Source organism: Phacochoerus africanus, chromosome 8, assembly GCF_016906955.1.
Source record: "Phacochoerus africanus isolate WHEZ1 chromosome 8, ROS_Pafr_v1, whole genome shotgun sequence".
NCBI classification, from domain to species: Eukaryota; Metazoa; Chordata; class Mammalia; order Artiodactyla; family Suidae; genus Phacochoerus; species Phacochoerus africanus.
This window is the reverse complement of record NC_062551.1, coordinates 94,689,420-94,713,064: the sequence shown is the minus strand read 5'-3', so window position 1 is coordinate 94,713,064 and position 23,645 is coordinate 94,689,420. Positions and strand designations below refer to the sequence as shown.

Sequence of the window (23,645 nt, the reverse complement as noted above, 5' to 3'; positions counted from 1 at the left end):
ATAACAAGGATATGGAAAAACAGGAACCCACATTCACTGTGCTGGTGGGAATGTAAAACGCTTCAGCCATTTTGGAAGACAGTTTGACGATTTCTTTGAAAGTTATACATAAACCTATCATATAACCCAGTAATTCCACCCATAGGTATATATTTGAGAGAAATGAAAACATATGTCCACACAAATATTCATAAACATTATCTATAATAGCCCCCAAATGAAAACAACACCAATGTCCATTAACTGCTGAATAGATAAAATATATGATATATCCATACAACAGAATACTCTTCAGCAATAAAGGAATTAAGCACTGATACAAGCTACAACATGGATGAACCTCAAGAATATTATGCTAAGGGAATGAAGCCAGACACACAAAAAAGCATATATTATATTCCATTTAAATGAAATATCTGGAATAGGCAAGTCTATAGAAACAAAAAAGATTAATGGTTGCCTGAGGCTGTGGATGGGAATGGAGCATAACAATGAATGGCCAAGGAGGATCTCTCCGGGATGATGAAAATGTTCTAAAATTGGATTATGGTGATGATTGTTCAACCCATAAAAATCACTGAATTATACAGTGAAAATGGGTCAATTTTATGGTACGTAAATTGTACCTCAATAAAGTTGATTTTTAAAAAGAATGTATTTTCTTAAACAACAGAATGATAACCAAATGATGTTTTAAAACTGTTAGCTAACTATATGGAAAAGGAAGAAACAGGCTAGAGGGGGCAGAGATGAAAGCTAGACTTCACTGAGCATACCTTGTACTCGTGTTTTAAAATTTCTCTTTCAACCAATGTATATGGTCTATATAATGTAAAATAAAGTTGAAAGAGAACAAGAGCAATCCTTAAAAACTGAAGGAATGTAATAGATTAACAACACAGAAGTTATTTCAAAGGACTTTTTTTTTTTTTTTTTTAAGCTGTACCCATGGCACATGTAAGTCTCTGGTCCAGGGATCCAATCTGAGCCAGAGTTGCAACCTACTTATTAACCCACTGTGCCACAGCAAGAACTCCTTAAATCACTTCAAAAATAAAATTATTTGGGAGTTCCCGTCGTGGCGCAGTGGTTAACGAATCCGACTAGGAACCATGAGGTTGCGGGTTCGGTCCCTGCCCTTGCTCAGTGGGTTAAGGATTCAGCGTTGCCATGAGCTGTGGTGTAGGTTGCAGACGCGGCTCAGATCCCGAGTTGCTGTGGCTCTGGCGTAGGCCGGTGGCTACAGCTCCGATTCGACCCCTAGCCTGGGAACCTCCATATGCCGCGGGAGCGGCCCAAGAAGTAGCAACAACAACAACAACAACAACAACAACAAAAAGACAAAAAAAAAAGTAGCTCTCAAAATAAAATTTGTACATCCTTAGGAGATATACACAAAGGTCAAAAAGAACTGCAAAAAAAAAAAAATCACAAACTTTTCAGTAATGTTGTTAATAATAACACTGTCGTTGTTTTGAATCAAATATATTACACATAATATATACAACTTTGTATAAAAGCTATTATATATACATGATTTTATATGTATGTGCATCCATGTGTTTGTGTATGTGTGGAAAAGGGAATAAGTAATATGCAATACTTGGTTAGGATAAAGATTTTCAGCATAAGAAAAAAAGGATACAAATATAAAATCAAAGAAGTTGAATAAAACTCTGTAATTCTAAATTTGAATCAGAATTACATTATAAATTCTTGATTTTTTTTTTAAAGAGAAAAATGAAAGTGTTGACTAGCTCTGTCCACACAAACTGCCTAAAAATGGTAACAACCCAGTAGCATTCAGATGTTGGTAATAAAGAATTTCAGTTCCTTGGAGAAAGGTGCCATCATGGCTCAGCAGTAACAACCTGACTAGTACCCATGAGTATGTGGGTTTGATCCCTGACCTTGCTCAGTAGGTTAAGGATCCGGTGTTGCTATGAGCTGTGGTGTAGGGTGGAAGGCGTGGCTCAGATGCCACACCTCTATGGCTGTGGCTATGGTGTAGGCCGGCAGCTGTAGCTCTGATTCAGCCCCTAGCCTGGAAACCTCCATATGCTGCAGATACGGCCCTAAAAAGAAAAAAAAAAAAAAATCAGTTCCTTGGAGAAATTGTTATTCCCAGGCCTGAAACAGGAAATATTTTTTAAAAATGTTTGGAACAGCTCAACACCCAAGAAATAAAGGACATTATCAAAGACCATGGGGGTCATGACAAAGAACCCAGTATCAACTTGAAAAAAACGCACTGGCCAGTAATGGAGCTATCTGAGTAATAGGAAGAATGACAGCTGTATTTAATTGATACACAGTTAAGTCTGCTAAAAATCCATGAGTCAGGGGGGATGTGCCTGGGCTGTGGGATGGAAATCCTGTGAAATCAGATTGTTATGATCATTATACAACTACAGATGTGATAAATTCATTTGAGTAATTAAAAAAATGAAAAAAATAATTAAAAAAATAAAATAAAAAAATAAAAATCCATGAGTCACAATGATACTAAGGGGAAAAAATGTCAACAAAGAAACTTTCATTGGTCTTTGGAGAATCTTAGAAAATCAACTAATTATTCTGAAAACTGGTAAAACAGAGGGAAAGATGGAAGCATTTATCTTTTCATCTTGCCTTTCCCATAGGAGCTGTTTCTCAATGTTATGGATGAGGTAAGGTTCTGCTATTCCAGCTAAGTAAAGAAAAAAGAATTACAGAATTTGAATATCAACATCTTGCAACTTCTAATGAAATAATAGAAGCAGCAATGATGATCAGTAGCTGCTAGACTTTTAGGTGAAGAGCAACTAGTGAGTGCAAAATGGATGGATCAGGCTGATGAAACCTGAACCCACTAGTCAAGCCTAACATCATGAGAAGACAGACAAAAAACATTATGTACCTTCTGATGTGTGGCAATAAAAGTATGGAATTAAACATCATCATCCTTGCCTGCCCACCCCGCAAAAGGGAACCTGAAAAGTGATCCAGCCTCAGGTTGAGACCTAAAGCACCAACTGACAGGCAATATGAGAGGGGGATGGAGGACACTGCTAGAAAACACCCAAGAGATGCCACCAGCACCTTTACACAAACCTTATAGGACAAAAGACCTGATTTATTCAACAAACCGTAAGGAGAGAAAAAGAGGAGGGGAAATCTAACACAATGTGTGGACTTCGGATTCTGATTCAAAAAAGCTAATTTTTTTTTTAAATGAGATAACGGGGGACATATTACTACTGCTCAGATATTTTAAGATTTTAAGAAATTACTGTTTTGTTTTGTTTTTTAAAGGGCCACACCCACAGCACATGGAAGTTCCCAGGCTAGGGGTTAAATCAGAGCTGCAGCTGCCGGCCTACACCACAGCCACAGCAATGCCAGATCCGAGCCATATCTGCAACCTATACCACAGCTCACAGTAATGCCAGATCCTTAACCCACTGAGGGAAGCCAGGGTCGAACCTGCATCCTCATGGATACTAGTTGGGTTATTTATCACTGAGCTGCAGTGGGAACTCAGAAATTACTGATTTTTACAGTGTTACAATATCATGGTTTGCTTTAGATGAAGAGTCTTTTTTTATTATTATTACTATTTTTTGCTTTTTAGGGATGCACCCTCAGCACATGGAGATTCCCAGGCTAAGGGTCTAATCAGAGCTACAGCGGCCGGCCTACGCCACAGCCGCAGCTACACCAGATCCAAGCCATGCCTGCAATCTACACCACAGCTCATGGCAACGCCAGATCCTTAACCCACTGAGCAAGGCCAGGGATCAAACCTGAAACCTCATGGGTCCTAGTCGGATTCGCTTCCACTGAGCCACGATGGGAACTCCTGTCCCAGGAAAATTTTAATTAGCCAACTCAGTTTTCACTCTGTGGCCCCTGACTTTCCCTTTGTTGAGAGATTTAGTTGTAGTCAGGGGAAACAGACTCAGTGGACAGATTCCTCTGACCTCACACCTACAAGGAGACCATTGGTCTCCCAAAGTGAGGGCAGGTTTGTGGCAAAAATACAAACAACCTCTCTAAGAACCCCTTAGTTCATAAGGGTGCTGAGGGGATAGCTTCATGAAGGCTCAACAAAGTTTTTGTTCCTACCCTGCTAAGGCATATTTGCCAAATTCACATTCCTGGATATCCCTACATCTGAAGCATGCCTGAGGACATGCTGTGGTTCCACAACAATACACGTTACCTCCACACTTTCCTAAGCCTACTTACACTGCAGATTGCCAACACTGGCTCCAAACCAGAGCCCTGAGAAATAAACCCTGAGCACTCAGAATTGCTCACATTTTCAAGAATCCTGGGACACCTGCTGTTCCGCCGTCACCCAGCAGGTGGCAACGACTCCCCAACTAGGACATCACTGAAGCCACAGCCTCTTTTCCCACCTGCTCAAGAAGGGCTCCCTCTAATCTGTCAGCCTTGTGCACAGCAGTTGGGTACAGGAAAGCTGTCTGAGAAGTAGTTTTGTTTAGCTAAAATGATTCAATAGTAATCCAGACTTGAAAATGATTTGCCTATTTAGTGGGGAACAATAGGAAGGCTTTGTGACCATGTGAACACTACCAAGATGCCATTCTTCTTGGCTGTGATGAGTGCTGCATACAAACCAAGCTACCAAGGTGCTTGCTACAGACTGAATGTTCATGTCCCCTCAAAATTCACATATTGAGCCCTAAGCCTGATGGGATGGTATCTGGAGGTGGGGCCTTTGGGAGGTAATTAGCTTTAGATGAGGTCATGAGAGTGGAGCCCCCATAATGGGATTAATGCCCTTATAAAAAGATGAAGAGACACAAGATCTCTTTCTCTGCGTGCCACCCCAAGGGAAGGTCGTGTGAGGACACAGCAGGAAGATGGCCCTGACCAAGAGGCCAATCATGCTGGCCCCCTGATCTCAGACTTCCAGTCTCCAGAACTGTGAGCAATGGATGGTTGTTGTTTAAGCAGCCCAGCCTATGGTGTTTCATTTCAGCAGCCCAAACTGACTAAGACAGTGCTACAATTAACGAGGCTTATTTAGGGTCATTAGGGACCAGGAAAAGTCTACATCAAAGCAGGATTATAAGCTTTCACTCCACTCTTCAAGAGCATCAAAACCAACATCTCTTCCCATCCCTTACATTCTGAGTCCCTAAAGAGCCAGTTTTGACTCAGTTGAGCAGACTGCTAATAACCAGACTGCCAATGACAGGGCCAAAGCACAAACAACTGAGGAAAAAAAAAAATCCCATTTCATCATGCAAATGATGAGGAAGTTCTGGGTTTACACCGCAACAGTTCTGTCTCCAGGCCAATCCTAATCTTCCTTTCCAGCTCCCACTCTGACCCTCAATCACATCCAAATACGGAGAAGGAAGGCTCAGGGTGCGGGAGGAAGGCAGAGCAGCCTCTAGTTCTTTCCAGGCCACGTCCAAACCAAGCAACAGGGACCCCAAACTGCACAGGCCCTACCTGGAAGTGCAAAATAATGGTCCAGATCAGGCCCAGGGTCAGCTTGGGGTTGCCATCTGTGATGTCATCATTGCGAATATTCACTAGTTTCACCTGAAAAAGAAACACAAGCTGGTACTTCAGAACTGTGTGACTTTTTGTTTTGATTTCATTGTTACAGATTTTCATTACTTACATGCAGTTAAGTGGGTTTTTGGGGGTGTGCAGTTCTGACACATGAATAGATCTGTGTAACTACCACCACAATCAGGATAACAGAAAAGGCACATCAGCCCAAAAAGGTGATTTTGTACTGCCCCTTTGTAGTCAAACCCTGCCCCTTCCCACTAAATCCTGGCAACCACTGATCTGTTTCCAGTTTTGCTTTTTCCAGAATGTCATATAAATGGAATCACACAGTATGTGATCTTTTGATACCGGCTTTTTTTCACTCAGTATGACTGTGAGATACCCATCCAAGTTGCCGCATGTAGCAATAGTTTGCTCCTTTTCGTTGTGGAGGAGTATTCTATTATACCCACACATTACACTGTAGTTACCCACTCATCTACTGAAGGACATTTGGGTTGCTGCCAGTTTGGGGCAATTATGAATAAAGCTCCCATATTCACGTACAGTTTCTTATGTGAGCATATGTTTTCATTTCTCTATGGCAAATTCCTAAGAGTGGGATTGCTGGGTCACATGGCATATGTTTAGCTTTATAATAAACTGCCAAACAATTTTCCAGCATGATCACACCATTTTGCAATCCCACCAGCAAAGCAACCTTGCAGGCACATAGTATTGTGAGTTGCTTTTCAATTAAGTCATCACAGCCCTGACTTCTTTTTTTTTCCCCCTCCAAGGTTAAGAGAGAGACCTTCGCCTTGTCCCTCACTGATCTCTGGCCTGCTCCCACCTCTGTTTGTGCTCCTTTGTCGCAGACATCCCCACCTTCCCAGGCCTTCCACAGCATCTCCTTTACTAATAAAATCTCATTCCAACAACATGATGTACAGAGACACACAGGACCTCCCCCTACTGGGTGAGCAACCATCCCTGTGTGCTAGAAACGGAGGGGTTTCCTGAGATGTGGGCCTTTCAGGGCTAAAACCAAGAGTGTCCTAGGAAAACCAGCCTGTTTCCACCTCCACCCCTGTGAGCCTCTGTGGTACCCTCCCAGAGTTCTTGGTCAAGTGTAGCAAGCTGTCCTTAAGCTATCCTCTTTTTTTTTTTTTTTTTGTCTTTTTGCCATTTTCTTGGGCCCCTCCCGCGGCATATGGAGGTTCCCAGGCCAGGGGTCGAATCGGAGCTGTAGCCACCGGCCTACGCCAGAGCCACAGCAACGCGGGATCCGAGCCACGTCTGCGACCTACACCACAGCTCACGGCAACGCCGGATCGTTAACCCACTGAGCAAGGGCAGGGACCGAACCCGCAACCTCATGGTTCCTAGTCGGATTCGTTAACCACTGTGCCACAACGGGAACTCCGAGCTATCCTCCTTTTAACTCTTCAACTGAACTGAAATCTTCATGTACTAAAGAACCAACAACCTCAAACAGACACCTCACTTCTTCCTTACACTACCGGGACCAGTGCTGTAGCCTGAATGCCTGTGTCTCTCCAAAATTCATGTTAAATCCTAACACCCTATCTGAAGGGAAGTGGAGGTGGGACCTTTTGGGGGTGATTAGTTGTTGAAGGATGGGATTTGAATCTTTATAATTGAGACCCGGGAGTGCCCGTCGTGGCGCAGTGGTTAACGAATCCGACTAGGAACCATGAGGTTGCAGGTTTGATCCCTGGCTTTGCTCAGTGGGTTAAGGTTCCGGCGTTGCCGTGAGCTGTGGTATAGGTCGCAGATGTGGCTTGGATCCCTCGTTGCTGTGGCTCTGGTGTAGGCCGGTGGCTACAGATCCGATTCGACCCCTAGCCTGGGAACCTCCATATGCTGCGCGGGAGAGGCCCTAGAAAAAAAAAAAGGCAAAAAGACAAAAAATAAAATATAATTGAGACCCGGAAAGCTCCCTTAACCTTTCCATCACGTGAGGATACAGCTAAAAGGTATCTGAACCAGAACCTCACCAGACACTAAATCTGCCTCAATCATTTTTGTTTTCTGTTTTTTTTTTTTGTTGTTGTTGTTGTTGTTGTTTATTTGGCCACCACTGGCATATGAAGTTCCTGGGCCAGGGATCAGATCCGAGCCACAGTCGGGACCTAAACCACAGTTGCAACAACGCTGGATCTTTAATCCACTGTGCCTGGCTGGGGATCAAACCTGCGTCCCAATGCTTGCAACACGCCACCGATCCCATTGAGCCACAGCAGGAACTCCGATCATTTCTGGGGTTTTTGTTTTTTGTCTTTTTCTTTTTTTAGGGCCGCGCCCATGGCACATGGAGATTTCCAGGCTAGGGATCAAATCAGAGCTGTACCCTCCAGCCTACGCCAGAGCCACAGCAACGCAAGATTGGAGCCGCATCTGCAGCCTACACCACAGCTCATGGCAACGCCAGATCCTTAACCCACTGAGCAAGGCCAGGGATCGAACCCACATCCTCATGGATACTAGTCAGATTCATTTCTGCTGAGCCACAATGGGAGCTCCCATTTCTGTTTTTTATAAGTCACCTGGGCTGTGATATTTTGTCACAGCATCCTGAATGGCCAAGAACCAGGGCAAGTCCCTGCCCTCTTTTGTATGTCAGTCTATTGTGTACACTGGCAGTGGGAGATGCTGCCTTCTGGTCTCTGTGCAGGCTCGCTAATCACTAATGGCACAGACCTGGGAGTGAGCAATCTCAGCCAAGCCCGCCCTCAGTCCCACCTCTGAAAACAGCTTTTCCCTTGTGTTGTAAAGCCAGCCTTCCTTGCCCAAGCCACCCTCCAAACTCTGCCAACCATTCCCTGGTGACTTCATACCTAACCCCTCCCTTTTCTACCTCATCTTCTACGGGCTTTCTTGGCAATTTCAGCACTCATCCTGATGATCCAACTATCACCCCATCTGCATAATTTGTCTGCCTTCCAGAATCTGATGGCTTTCACTTTCACTCTGCTTTAGACACCCACACAGCCACACATTGGACCTCACCATTGCCATGAGCTGCTCCAGAGTTCTCTCTGCCCTTCTCTGTGCCCACTGTTCATAACTGCTCACATTTTTATTCTATCCTAGTAACCAATCTATCTCTATCGTTATTTTGATTTCTAGCTAATCAATTCTTCTCAGTTCACCTTGCCCATTAAGGCTCTCTGCTTTCCTCTAACTCTACACACACAGATTTCAATGCTTCTTCCTCTAATACTTTAAACACTTTGGCCTCCAATTCTCCTACCACTTTTCATTTCTCAATTTATTTCAACAAATGTAATTAAGTACCAATTATGGACCATTCATTACGACAGGTGATGAAAATAAAAGTGTTAAGTAAGATCACATTTCCTGTCCTCATGGGACTTATGATGCATTGGAGCAAACAGAGAAATAACAACAAAAGTAACAAGTATTATATATAAGCAAACTGCTTTGGGAGCACAAAAAAAGAGAACTTCCCAAGTTAATGAGAATTACTGATAAGAGCGACAAAAATGAACTAACTCCAAAACTATGCATACCATTTCATGTCATTTTGACCGGTGCTGTTGCCTGGCAACTAGAACTGTACCACATCTTTTCCATACAGCTCTCTAAGCAAATGAACTCTGACCCCCTCATCCATCTTCCTCTCTACCACAAACTCTCTCTGTATCTTTAACCCTCCCGGGATCTAAGAGGCATTTTTCTTTTCTTTTTCCAAAGAAACTACACAGGCCGTGCTCTGGGTCTCAGCCCTCACTGGACCTGGTTCCATCAACTAGGAATCAGTAGGGGGAAGGAAGGTGTGTGGGAAGCAGCATGGAAGGAGCATTGCACAAATGTGAGGGCACCTGGTTCATGGAAGTCTCAGCTTCGATGTGATTCGGGGCAGGTCATTTCTGGGTTTCCTTTCACATGAAATGTGAAGGCTGGACCAGCCATCTCTAAGGCGTCTTCCAGGGCAAACACACTCTGACTCGAGCTCCTCCTCACTCCCATTCTCAGCTTTTCCCTCTTCACTGGCTTCTCCTCCCATGTCTAAAAATGAGTTGCCTTCCTTCCTCATCTAGGGAGGGAAACATCTTTACTATGTTCTAAATACTCTTCTGCTCCATGGGGACTGTTCTCTTAAGTCACAGCTGAGACCTTCCCCTCGGCCCTGACGTGTCACTTAACAACCCTGACCATCCCCTCACCCAGTTCTCACGATGATGAGCACTGGTTTTCCCTCTTCCTGGACGACGTTCCTTTTCCCCACCTCCTGGGCTGGTTTATTTTGCCTCTTCCCTTGGACCTCCACCTAAGGTGAGTCACTCTTCTGCATCTTCTCTTCTCTAGGGCTCCCCCTCTCGGGCCACAAGCTCCATGTGAGGATTTCTAAATGATCTGCCCACAACACAACTGCTCACTAGCAATCAAGACTCAGAACTGTCAGCCAGATTTACCAAGGACTCACCAGGGGCGCTGAGACCATCCCTAAATAGGGACCCGAAGCCAACATTCCCTGGCAGGATGGGGAACACACAGGACACCCTTACCTGTCGCTGCTTTAGGAAGTCCAGGGCAATCTGCACGTTCTGCAGCCTGTGAAATCGCATCCTGCCCTTCTCCCGGGGCTGTAAACAAACACAACGAAAGGGATGTTAATTGCAGCCATACCAGTTTACAAACCCCTTTCCTCTTTCTTTTCCAGGACTAAGAGACTACAAAGATTTCCTCTTGGTTGAAGCCAGCTGTGGGAGCATGACACAAAGCACCCCTCAAGGGCAGGGCCTGTGTGTGTTTTCACCATGCTTGTCGAGGCCCCACCAGGATCCCCGTGAACACATAGCACCTTTGGCTACAACACTGAATTAGTGCCACAGTGTCTCTACAGGTGCTTCTGCATCCATACATGGCTTGATTCTGCATGTGAGGTTCATGGAGATGAAGACTTGGCTCTCTGGCTCCCAGAATCACAGGTAAATGCTACTGTAAGGGAAGGGTAGAAAGTCCTAAATTCATATTGCATAGGAATGGACAGAGCCAACCTTACTATAAACCTGGCAAAAGAAGCTTGAGGTAGCTGATTTTAAAATAGGGAAAGAGGAGTTACACATGCTCAATAAGCAAGTGAAAAGATCTAAAATGGGAGGCAGAAACCAGCAATAAACCTATTTTCTAGGAAGACAGGTGTCAATGTAAGAAAGCTACCCTTTACCCCAGTATGAAATACCCAAAGCAGACAAGACCTTGACAGTGTGGGGCTATTCGACATAGTACTCCGAAGAAAGGTATTTCCTCTAGTCGCTCGCCCTTGGATAACATACAAGCCATGCGGAAGGCCCACCTCCACCCAGGGCCTCCAGTGGCCCCTGCCCATGGCTCAAGTCCTACCCAACCAAACGTGCATCAAGTTTCCCCAGTGAGTACAGGCAGGGATGACTATCTACCCGGGAATGTTTTCCCTGCTCGCTTTCCAATATTGTTTTTCATTTTACTAAAATTGGGACTAAAACATCACTCTCACTAGATTACACCCAATTCATTTGTAAAGGTCAAGTTGGTACCAATTAAAGGCTGATAAAATACAAGACAGCTCCGTTGTGCTTACATGCACAGAGGAAACTGCCCCAGACAGTAACAGGTAAAAAATAACCCAATGCATGGAAAGACAAGGGTGGAAGCATCTCTCTGTGGTCTCCCAACACTTCTAAATAACCCTCCCAAACCAGGGTCAGCTACAGATGGGTTGAGGCCTCACTGTGTAACAGGATAACTTTATAAGTCATACTTTAGGAAAAATCTTTTTAGCAACAACCTCATCTCAGTCATTGCAGCTAAACTAATTGTGAGTATGGCTTAGAAGATGACAGGGCCTGTGAGAAACTAAACATTCTAAGGCAATGAGGAGGGAAATCAATGGAGTGAAAAGATGACTTTGGACACAGAGAATGGGAATACTCCCTAACCCTTATTTCTGAAGAAAGATCAGAGGCTCTAGTTTAGAGTCTGTAAGCAGAAAACGGCCCTTGTACCCACTCTATCTTTGCTCCTATGTACTTCCCACCAAAAATACCCTTAAGAACATGCAAGTTAAACCTCTGTCCTCTACAGCACCTAGAGGTGTTATTGACCAAGGCAGAGAATTTCCATGCAGTGAGTGGTTTGCAAACAACAGGCTGTTTTGAAAGCAAATGACATGGTGTGTGGTGACAACCTAGAGGCCAGAAAGGCGGAGAGAGAGTCCCTGTTAGTCTGCAGTGTGGAGTCAAGAGCAATTAACTGTCATGCTGTCGCGACTAAGCTTTCACAATTCTGCAGTCTGGACTCAGACAACACAGCAAGGCCACCAGAAAGTCATGGGTCTCTAGGTCACAAAGGGACCTGACACTGCCAAACACCAATCTTCGTTCTGTGCTAGCCACTCTCAGATAAGCAAAACAATTCCCACTCCAGGATCATCTAACAGTGGCAAGAGGCACAATTAGTTTTAACCACTTTCTTTGGGATCCAAATTCCCAGGTAGACAAGGAAGAAGGCAATTGGTAACCGAGCTCCTTGGAGACCAAGAGAACCCCAAACTCTCTGGTGGCCCTGCAGTGAGGCTGGGATGCTGGTGTCCCCAGGAGGACCTACTACATCATCATCATCTTCCTCCTCCTGCTCCTCGCTGTGTGTGTGGCGCCAGGAGGGCATGCTCACCAGACGGAGGGTCTTCAGCCCTGCTGGCTCCTTTGACCACCAACCAAGACAAAGACACGGCAGAGTAACAGGAAGTTCGCAACACAAAAATGAAAAGGAAATGAATGCAGAAAAAAAAAGGTGAAAATAAATATGAAAATACCCTCCCACCTCCACAAAGATGCAAAACCAAATCAAGACCACAGCAGATGGTTGTACTGAACACTTCTTATGTTGAAACACAGCTTCAGTTCTTCTTGGCCACCCACCTTCTCTCTCTGCTTTTGTGAACCAACTCAGGGAGAAAGGGTGATAATAACCATGAAAGTGATATTTGGATGGTTTCTGGTGAAAAGATAATATTCCATGACTATCCCCATAAACACCTATAAGTTTTCAAAGGCTAGGAAAAGAAATTAGACTGCACTGGTTTTAACCTGTTATAAGCAATATCATTGAAAAGATTTTTATTTTTCATTGAAAAGATTTGTATCTTTTCAATACAAAATCACTACATTCAACAAATATACCAGCCAAATTGCCCAAAATATAACTTTGTGGGCATTGAAAAGTAAAGTTCAGCACAAGTGAAATTCTGATTACTTAAGAGATTTATAAAAGAGGACCAGAGAAGAACTAGAATTTATATGTACTGGCTGTGTTAATAAAGGCATCTATTAATTTTAGGCCATTAAAAATTATAAAATTAATTCTATTTCTAGGCCCAAAAATGTGAAACCAAAACAAAGGGCCCAGGGGAAGCCAAGCCCCAAACCTAGAAGAAGCTATCACTTATAGAGTGAAATCCAATATGCCAAATTCTGCTCTTGAAACATGACAAACATGACAAACTGAGAATTCACCAAGGCAGCAAGTGTGCTGGCTCCATGGGCTCCTGGTGCTGGGGCCTCTCCAGGGCACTCCTCCCTCACAGGCGTTTCCAGGAGGCAGCCCTGGCCTCTTCTAAATGAAGAGCATGGTGTCTGCGAGGCTCCAGACAGAGTGGGTGCTGCACAGGAGCACCTGCTCCCATTAGGCTCACGTACATGAACAACGAGCCCACAGTGGGGTTGTGCTGATCCCTCACACAAAGGGAGGATAAGGACTATCATCCGAGGAGCCCTCAAATAGGTAGGTGCTTCCACAGCCATGCCTAATACATTTGGGGAGGAGGCAGGTATAGCTGATTATCCAAGGAGCCCACATGTACTGCATCTGAGGCTATGATCAGACATCACCTTCAGCACTTCTCCAAATCTGCGAGAGACAGTGAATCACAGCAGGGAGAAAGTGAGGTGATTTGGGGGAAAAAATGACTAAACACCTGGGCTTTTAAAGGTAAACTTCAGGTCTTTACTAAATACAGAAAATAAAACAATTCACAGAAGGAAAAACAGAAGGAATCTATACAGACTGACATAAAGCTGTAAGAAGAAAAATACATCTTATTCAAAAATCTTTAGGAGTTCCCATCGTGATGCAGTGGAAAGAATCTGACTAGGAACCATGAGGTTGCGGGTTCGATCCCTGGCCTCTCTCAGTGGGTTAAGGATCTGGTATTGCCATGAGCTGTGGTGTAGGTCGCAGACCTGGCTTGGATCTGACATTGTTGTGGCTGTGGCATAGGCCAGCAGCTACTGATCTAATTAGACCCCTAGCCTGGGAACCTCCATATGCTGTGGGTGTGGCCCCAAAAAGATGAAAAGACGAAAAAAAAAAAAAAAACTTTAAATGTGAATCTACTATTCCAGAAATACTAGCATCTATAAATAAAGATCAAGTGAGGAGAAAATATGCAGGTATGAAAGGAACAGAAATGATATCTGATTCCATCGAGAAATAAGAACATACTGGAGTTGTAGTCATGGCTCTGCAGAAACAAATCTGACTAGTACCCATGAGGATGCAGGTTTGTTCCCTGGCTTGCTCAGTGGGTTAAGGATCCGGCATTGCCATGAGCTGTGGTATAAGTTGGCAGCTATAGCTCTGATTGGACCCCTAGCCTGGGAACCTCCATATGCCTCGGGTTTGGCCCTAAAAAGACAAAAGACAAAAAAAAATTATATATATATATATATATGGTACATCAATTTAAGATGGAAAGGAATCATATCATTCTTAACCTGTTAGTCTGAGTTAGAAACAGAGTCCACCAATCACCTCTTCCACTTTTTCTTCCCATATAACACAGGGAGCAGTGACAACCACTGCCCTAACACTCAACAGGATGGACCCCCAAGTCATTAACAGGGCCACCCTGGGAGACCACTCATTAGGAAGAGAGAGAAGCTCACCAGTTTGATGCCTGAGAGGACCTCCAGGAGGGAGATCAGGTTATGGCCATCCCGCAGATCTTCATAAAGATCATTGATGTGCTTGCGGACCTGTGCAGGAGAGCAAAACAGACCAGTTTTAGTTGATCCTGAATTACTTTATTATCTACACAACCATCTCTAGTTCTAGGTAAACACAAATTAAAGAATTTGAAACTGGAAACAATCATAAAATTCAGGAATTTTCAGGTTGGAGTATAATACATATGAAATGGTAGCACTTAAACAGAAGTTTATGTGCGTTTTTTTAAACTGAAACCAGATCACACACTCCAGCCAACCCTGAGCACTAGTCCAGCCAAGAGGATGAGAAGTCTTTATCATCCTGGAACATCTCAGGAATTATTATGGACCAAAATGTGATACCAGAGCCAGTGCTGGGCAGATGAGACAAGCCCAAGTTGGAAAAGCCTTCCAGAGCGCTACAAAGGAAACAGAGATGCTAGCTACCCAGCATCCCATAGGCTATACCTCTAATTTAACCCCTTTCTTACAAATCCTTCTCCTAGTGAATTTAAGAACTATTTTCTTTTGGGGAAAAAAATAAATCCAATTTTATAATTGAAACTATGGAAAAGCAAGTATCACTTGAGAAAAATGTGTGATTAATGTCAAACTGTGCTAAATGCTTTAAATGTTATCTCATCTATCCCTCGCACCTTGAAGATAGGTATTATTATTCCTATTTTACAAATGAGGAAACAAGGTATAAAGACGTTAAGTAACTTGCCCAAGGTCACAAATGGTAAAACTGGCCCCAGTTTAGTCTTCCTGATTTTCAGTCTTTGCCATTACTACTATGCTTTATAATCAGCCATAATCTCATTTTATTTATTTAATCCAAATAACTGCCCTGTAAAGTTTACTGCCCCAATTCCATAGGAGAAACTAAGATTGTATAGCTTCAGGAAGTGGCTTAAGTGACGGATGCACTCCAAGTGTAGTCATAACTTCATTGAGTGACACTCAAACACAGGATCAGAAGACTAGTGGAAATTACAAGGAAGAAGATTTCTTTTCAACATACGTAATTTTCTAGACAACAATAGGGTTACTCTCAGAAATAGTGAATTTCTAGTCACTGGAGTTTTTCGAGCAGAGGCTGGGATACTGGAACTTTTACATTCAAGTGGAAGACTGAACATAAATCTGCTCCAATTGTAATCTTCTAGCATTCTAAACAGATCAGGAATCAAGAAAGACAAAGACTGGAAACACTTCAGTAAACTTCCCAGAAGAGAAAGGACTTGAAGGATTAGAAAATACTTTGATAGAAAGAAAGAGGATGATGGAGTTCCCATAATGGCTCGGAGGAAATGAATCTGACTGGTATCCATGAGGACAGATTCAGTCCACAGCCTCCCTCGGTGGGTTAAGGATCCGGCATTCCCGTGAGCTGTGGTGTAGGTCGCAGACATGGCTCGGATCTGGCATTGGTGTGACTGTGTTGTAGGCTGGCAGCTACAGCTCCGATTTGACCTATAGCCTGGGAATTTCCTTATGCCTCAGGTGTGACCCTAAAAGACAAAAAAAAAAAAAAAGAAAGAGAATGGTAAAACCACATAAGACTAGGTATAGAGGTGGAAATATATAAGATATGCATGTTTGTATATGTGTGTGAAGGAATAAGATGACAGGTAGATAACCTAATTGGAGAAAATGGTTCATGATGAATTAGATAATAGCTTTGAGGTATTTAAAGAGTAATTCTTCAAGGGAACCCTCCTATACTGTTGGCAGGAATGTAACTGGTACAACCACAATGGAGAACAGTATGGAGGTTCCTTAAAAAAACTAAATAAAGAACTCTCAAATGACCCAGCAATCCCACTCCTGGGTATATATCCAAAGAAAACCACAATTCAAAAAGTTACATGCATCCCACTGTTCACACTAGTACTATTTACAGTAGCCAAGACATGGAAACAACCTAAATATCCACTGACAGAGGAATGGATAAAGAAGATGTGGTACAGGAGTTCCCGTTGTGGCACAGCAGAAATGAATCTGACTAGGAACCATGACATTTTGGGTTCAATCCCTGGCCTCGCTCAGTGGGTTAAGGATCTGGCCGTGAGCTGTGGTGTAGGTCACAGAGGTGGCTCGGATCTGGCTTTGCTGTGGCTGTGATGAAGGCTGGGAGCTGTGGCTCCAATTTGAACCCTAGCCTGGGACCCTCCATATGCCGTGGGTACAGCCCTAAAAAGCACCAAAAAAAAAAAAAAAGATATGGTACATATATACAATGAAGTATTACTCAGCCATCAGAATGAAATAATGCCATTTGTAGCAACATGGATGGACCTAGAGATTATCATACTAGGTGAAGTCAGACAAAGAAAGATAAATATCATATGATATCACTTATATGTAGAATCTAATTTTTAAAAATGATAAAAATGAATTTATTTACAAAACAGAAACAGAAATCATAGATTTCAAAATCAACCTGATGGTTACCAAAGAGAAATGTGGAGGAGAGGGATAAATTAGGAATTTGGGATTAATACATAAATACTACTATATATAAAATGGATAACAAGGACCTACTGCATAGTATAGGGAAATCTACTCGATATTCTGTAATAATCTATATGGGAAAAGAATCTGAAAGAGAATGCATATATATAACTGAATCACTTTGCTGTACACTTGAAACTAACACAACATTGTAAATCAACTATACTCTAATAAATTTTTTTAAAAAGAATATTTCTTCAATTTTTCTGTGCTATTCACAATGACATGATACACTTTTTAGTTTAATTTACAATATTAACATATTCCCTCTCGCTTCCTTTTTTTTTTTTTCTTTTTGACCACACCCACAGCATGCGGAAGTTCCTGGGCCAGGGCCTGAACCTAGACCATAGCAGTGATCCCAGCCACTGCAGTGACAACACAAGATCCTTAATCTGCTGCACCACAAGAGAATTCCTCCCATCATTTTCTTAAGTTTAGACGATGAATAAAGCAAAACACTTATCTCAGACTCCTATGATTTGCTGACTTCCACAGTGTAAATACTCTTACCAGTTTCAAGCTATTAATATAATATCACTAAAAGCAATGTTGGGAAAAAATGCACAGTAGCATACCAACATATAGCTATTTCCATCAGAGAGATACAACAGACATAATTAATCACAAGAGTATAGATGATAATAACATGAAGTAAAATAACTACAAAGTGAGAAGTTTTGAATATTTTAAATGTAATTTACTTAATAAGCTTTTATAATTTAATTTTTAAATTTTGTTTTGTTTTGTCTTTTGTCTTTTCAGGGCCACACCTGCAGCATATAGAGGTTCCCAGGCTAGGGGTCTAATCAGAGCCATAGCAGCCGGCCTACGCCAGAGCCATAGAATGCCAGATCCAAGCCACATCTGCAACCTACACCACAGGTCACGGCAATGCCGGATCCTTAATCCACTGAGAGAGGCCAGGGATCGAACCCGCAACCTCATGGTTTCTAGTCGGATTCGTTTCTGCTGTGCCACAATAGGAGCTCCTAATTTAATTTTTTTAAATGACAGTGCTTAGCAAACATCTCATAAAATTCTTGGAAAATTTAATATTTGGCTCTCATGAGCCCATAAAAGTTGGCTCCAGTGCAACAGTGGCTCCAAAATTTCAAGACCCTCAGGTGGGTCCAAGGGTTCAAGCTTGGGTCTGGGACAACCACAGAGCACCTCTAACAGAAATTAGCAGGTCATAAGGGTTGGAAAGGGAATTGATTTGATAAGTTCAATTTTAAATATGCTGAATTTAAAACAGCAGCAAAGGAGCTCAAATGGAAATGTTCTTGAAGCAGCTGGAAATACCAGAATTCAATTTGGGTCAGCTGAGAATTTAAGTTCAGCAGTCATATGCATAGAGGTGCTAGCTAAAGACATGGGAAATGTTGGGCTTTCTGGGTTGGGACAAGAAAAAGAGCAGAGCGCTAAGGACCGAGCCTGAGGGAATAGCCAAAATTAGAAGGCAGGAGATGGGAAAGCAATTAACAAGAACAGGGGGCGCAAAAGGCAGTGAAAGAGGTAGGGAACAAACTGCGAAAATCTAATCAAGGAAGAGATGGTCGCCAGTATCAAATTCTATAGGACAAAGAGATGAGGACTAAGAAAGGGTTTTTGAGTTTTTCTACAAATAAGAGTGTTCTGGGTGAGAATAATTTTCCAAAGAGTGGTGAAATGGAAATCAGATTATAAATGAAAGGGAGGTTTAAAAAAGTCAGAAATTGGGAGTTCCCATTGTGAAGCAGCAGACACAAACCCAGCTAGTATCCATGAGGATGCAGGTTTGATCCCCGGCCTCACTCAGTGGGTCAGTGATCTGGCAATACTGTGGCTGTGGTGTGGGCTGGCAGGTGTAGCACTGATTCAACCCCTAGCCTGGGAACTTCCTTATGTCTCGGGTATGGCCCTAAAAAGCAAAAACAAACAAACAAATAAATAAAGTTGGAAATTATTAAATACGTGATTTTAAGGGTTAAGAAGAGACTCTAATGAGGGATTTATTTTTGATGCCTAAGACCTGAACACAGGGTATAAAAATTGGGAGTGACTATCGAATAATTGTTGAGCAAGTGAGATCATGTTATCACCAGGATACTAAACACCACAGAGGGCTGCAAAGAAAAGGCAGCACTTTGAAATGTAAAGTCAGTTTCACATCCAGGCCCCAATATCTCCCGAAAATTCCAGTTATGTTTTACACCTATGAATAGCAAAATTCAACCACCTTACAAGAGATTTAAATGAGAACTAGTTCACTTTGTTTCTCAGTCTCTGTGTGATTATAATAACCAAACAACTATGAAAACCAGCAGAGAGATAGAGACAAAGGGGAAGGGAGTGTAATGGGATTTCTCTTTTCTGGAAAATTTTCAACAGAGAACAGTAGTCTGTTTCTGAAGCATACCGGACACAGCTCTGCAAAGAAAAGCATAAAAAAACTAGCTAACAATTACCTGTGCTTTTACATCAGAAAATTTTCAAATGCAGGATGGGTTTGGATAGGGCTCAGTTAACATTCCACAATCATGCTGCTAGCAAATGGCCAGGCCCATCAAATCCAGGTCGGCCCCATTCTTTTAAGTCTTGACCTCTTCTGAACATACCAACTTGCCTCTAAAGTTTTCCACAAATGTCTTAAGAAAAAGTCCAGTGGATTAAGCACCAGAAGTATCAGAGGCAACTGAATGAAGCCAGGAGTACTCAGGAATCACCCATATATGTTTCTTTCCAACAAATAATCATGCTACTCTGTCAAGAAGATGAGAGAAAAACTTCAAGGTCCTTGCCTGTTTGCAATCTCTGTGAAAGTCACTATCAAAATTAATTCTCTAGAACTCTCCAAAGAGTATGAACAAATGGCTGAAAAATTCATGAAAAGATTCTCAATATCATTAGCCATAAAGAAAGTGTAAATCAAAACTACAGTGAGATACCACTTCACAAAACCCACTAGGATGGCAACAATCAAAAAGACAGATAACAGATGTTGATGAGGCCATAGAGAAACTGGAACCCTCATACACTCTGGGTGAGAATGGAAAATGGTGCAGCTGCTTTGGAAAACAGTCTGACAGTTCCTCAAAACGCTAAACACAAGTTACCACATGACCCAGTAATTTCACTCCTACGTATATACCCAAGAGAATTAAAAACATATGTCCAGGAAAAAAAACTTGTACATGAATGAATGTTTATAGCAGTATTCATTGTTCACAATAGCCAAAAATTGAAAATAATCCAAATGTCTAAATATTATGCTGAGAGAAGCCAAAGAACCACATATTATATGATTCCATTTATATGAGATATCAGAACAGGCAAACCTACAGACTGGCGGTTGCCCAGGACTAGGGGAGGACATGGGGGATGGTTAGGGGTAATGACTAAAAAGAAGGTTTTTTTTTGGGGGGTGAGGAAAATTTTCTAAAATTGATTGTGATGACAGTTGTGCAATTCTGTGAATATAATAAAAGCCATTGACTTGTATACTCTAAATGGGTGAATTACATGTTATATGAATTAAATCTCAACAAAGCTATTTTTAAAAATTAATGAATGACTAAATTTTGAGACCAGGCCAATCCTCTCGAATCACCATGCATTAATAAGCCAAGGAAAGCTCTGCTCTCCCAATTTTTAAAAGATTGGCTTGAAGTTATAGAAAAAAACAGCTTCCCCCAATTTCTGAGTGGCTTTAACAAAGGGAATAAATTGCACTTCAGTGTTCAGAATCAGAATCTGAGCCCAAAGGGACTTTAAAGATTACTTAATTTCTAATGTTCTTAGTTTACAGAAGAGATAAGTATTGTCTAGAGAAGTTAAGTAACTTTGTACCATCATTTAGCTGGAAAATGTCAGCTCATTGTCTCCTGACTCTGAGTCCAATGCTCTTTCCCTTCACAAGGCTTCCACAGAATGAAGGGTAGAAATGACATATTATCAATAGTATTAAATTATAAGAGGAAGCCCCCCCAGTTCCAAAAGAACCAAGGATTGTCATGTAGAATTCATTAAGACCTACTGAAAACATGAACTAGAAAAACTTTCCTCTAAGACTGTTAAAACACAAGCAGCTCAATTTCCTTGATCCACACTATGCTTGAGGAGCAATAAACAGGTGAGAAGAGAAAGTTTCAAAGAGAAGAACATGTTATTTACGCTCATCTACACTTACTAAAACATACAGGGAAAGGACAGGTGAGCCTGGTGACTTTGGATAGATTTCTCGACTTATAGATTTTTAGACTATAAGAGGGGAATTGCATATTGATTTAACAGCCAAACTGATCTTCCAGGAAAAGCCTAATACTAAAAAAAAAAAAAAAAAAAAAACAACAACAACAACAACAAAACCCACATTCCAGTTGTCACAGACTTTTCTTTCACTCTAGAGAGAACTGTGTTCAAATGCAAGGAATAAGAGCAGGGGCTGGGAATCTCAGTTGGAGTAAGCAGAGTGAGACGGGGAGCAAAAGTGTGAGGCTCTCTGCAGATAAGAATTCCATTGTCTCTGTTTGTCTCTGTTTCGAGAGTTCCTTAAGTTGTGAGGAATCTAACAGTAGCACCAGCCAAGCCAGATTAACAAAGATTCTCTGAGGATGGGGGTGGCTCTAAAGTCCATAAAGGGTAGCTTTACTTAACAAACAGGCACTGATGCTCAGGGAACAGGGCCTTTAAATCCAAGTGTAAGAACCAAAACTTGCAGTGGGGGTTGCGATGCATTCGGGGTGAAATCAAGCTCTGAAAACTCAGGTCCAGGCAGAGGCAGTCACAAACCACCACCATATGGTCACAGTTGGGCAACAAAGGCAACACTCCTCAGCATCTGACCAGCACTACTCTGTCAAGCTCTTAAATTAAACTCTACTGCCAGTCTCCTTCTGACCTTTCTCACAGACATGAATAAGCAAAGGGGTGTGAAAGTACACGCAGTGTTTAGGGAGCAGTGAGCTGTCTCACGTGCCCGCAGCACAGAGGCTGCGGCACTGGAAAGAGCATCCGGAACCATTAGAGCTACTTCCCACCCTATGTTCAGCTAGAGAGCCTCAAAGAGATGGAGAAAAATTGAGAACAATAGTGAAAATGTGGATAAAACTTTTGCTGGTTTTTCTGTTTTTTTTTTTTTTTTTTGTGGCCAAACCCATGGCATGTATAAGTTTCCAGTCCAGAGATCGAACCTGTGCCACAGCAAAGACTGGTGCCACAACAGTGACAATACCAGATTCTTAACCCACTGCACCACTAGGAAACTCCTTGGGATTCTTCATTAGGAGAAGGCCAGTGGCTTCTACATTGTATACATGAATAAAAATGGAAAGAATTATTCCATCTGTTAAATACTTTCCTCTCTATGCACTAACCTCCACCATCAATAGGAACCGACCAGAGAAAGCATTTCTCTTCCTTCTCAGAAGCTCATGCTCTAGGTTCTATCTCATCCTCTCCGTTTTTCTTAAGTTCTCTTTGGGGGAGGGGAATACACTTTTATCAGCTACCAATACCTAGAGGTATGGCAAGGAAAATGTAAATAAAACCTCACTTAAAACTCTAGATTTTTTTTTTCTTTTTTTTTTTTTTGCTTTTTAGGGCCACCCCTAAGGCATATGGAAGTTCCCAGGCTAGGGGTAGAATCAAAGCTGCAGCTACTGGCTATACCACAGTTACAGCAACTCAGGATCCAAGCCATGTCTGCAACCTATACCACAGCTCATGGCAACACTGGATCCTTAATCCACTGAGCAGGGTCAGGGATCAAATCCACATCCTCATGAATACTAGTTGGGTTCATTACCACTGAGTCACAATTCCCACAGATTTCTCTTTTTGATGCTTTAGGCATATGAGGAGAACTCTTCGGTTTTTAGGACTTGTGTTCTAAAAATTAGGTTATTTATATATTTCAGATGCTTACTTTTAAAAATCTTTTTAAAGACTGGATAAAGAGTGTTCTCAACTAATAAAGAGGAATTAATTTGCTTATTCTAGAGCAAACTGTTTCCTAAAGAGACATTTGGAGATCCAAGATATTCTATGTCAACTAAATCTAGAACTTGAGAGGCTTGGTTGTTTGGACCTAACATCATCTACTTGCTAATGGCAACATTAGTGTGGCACATGTGTACTTGGGGGGCAAAGCAAAGGATGCTTGAGTTACACAGAACAGATCTTGATCCCTAATTCTCAGCCCAAAGTTCAGAGAATTCCATCATGGAGCAATGATTGTGGTGGGCATATATCTCTGTGAAATATTCCAAGATGACAAAATGCCACTGGAACTGTAAGGCTAGGGCCAGAGAAGAGATGAAAAAATTGCCAGGGATTTAAGTAAAGCTCTGGCTGGCTTCCAGTTTCTAACAATGCTATGAAGTGTTCGTCTAGTTTCTCCCTCCCTGGGCCTCCTGTCATCACACAGCACTAAGGCAGAGGTCCAACAGGCAACATCAGCTACAAATAAAGAGCACAGAGCCAGAGCATTTGCATTCAACTACAAAATTTAGGGGAACAAGCTGGAGGCAGGATAAATTCAGTTCTATTTGTTAAGAGATGAAGTATGAAAGCAGAGCAAAGTAGGGCATGTTTAAGAGAAACAACTTACTT

The 23,645-nt window shown here is 42.2% G+C and overlaps 1 protein-coding gene across 18 annotated transcripts in view; it reads right to left on the bottom strand.

The window, feature by feature from the left end:
• The window catches only part of MACF1 (microtubule actin crosslinking factor 1), a 334,551-nt gene that overhangs the window by 198,024 nt on the left and 112,882 nt on the right, over window positions 1-23,645 (bottom strand). For 11 of the 18 annotated variants that reach the window (XM_047793443.1, XM_047793433.1, XM_047793438.1 and 8 more), the window contains exons 3-6: window positions 14,493-14,582; window positions 12,154-12,249; window positions 10,074-10,151; window positions 5,470-5,562 (exon numbers count right to left, since the gene is read on the bottom strand). In XM_047793443.1, the coding sequence (XP_047649399.1) occupies window positions 5,470-5,562; window positions 10,074-10,151; window positions 12,154-12,249; window positions 14,493-14,582 (357 nt within the window). The remainder of the gene's footprint in view (window positions 1-5,469; window positions 5,563-10,073; window positions 10,152-12,153; window positions 12,250-14,492; window positions 14,583-23,645) is intronic. The other 7 variants (XM_047793448.1, XM_047793447.1, XM_047793451.1 and 4 more) reach the window with 1 other exon arrangement.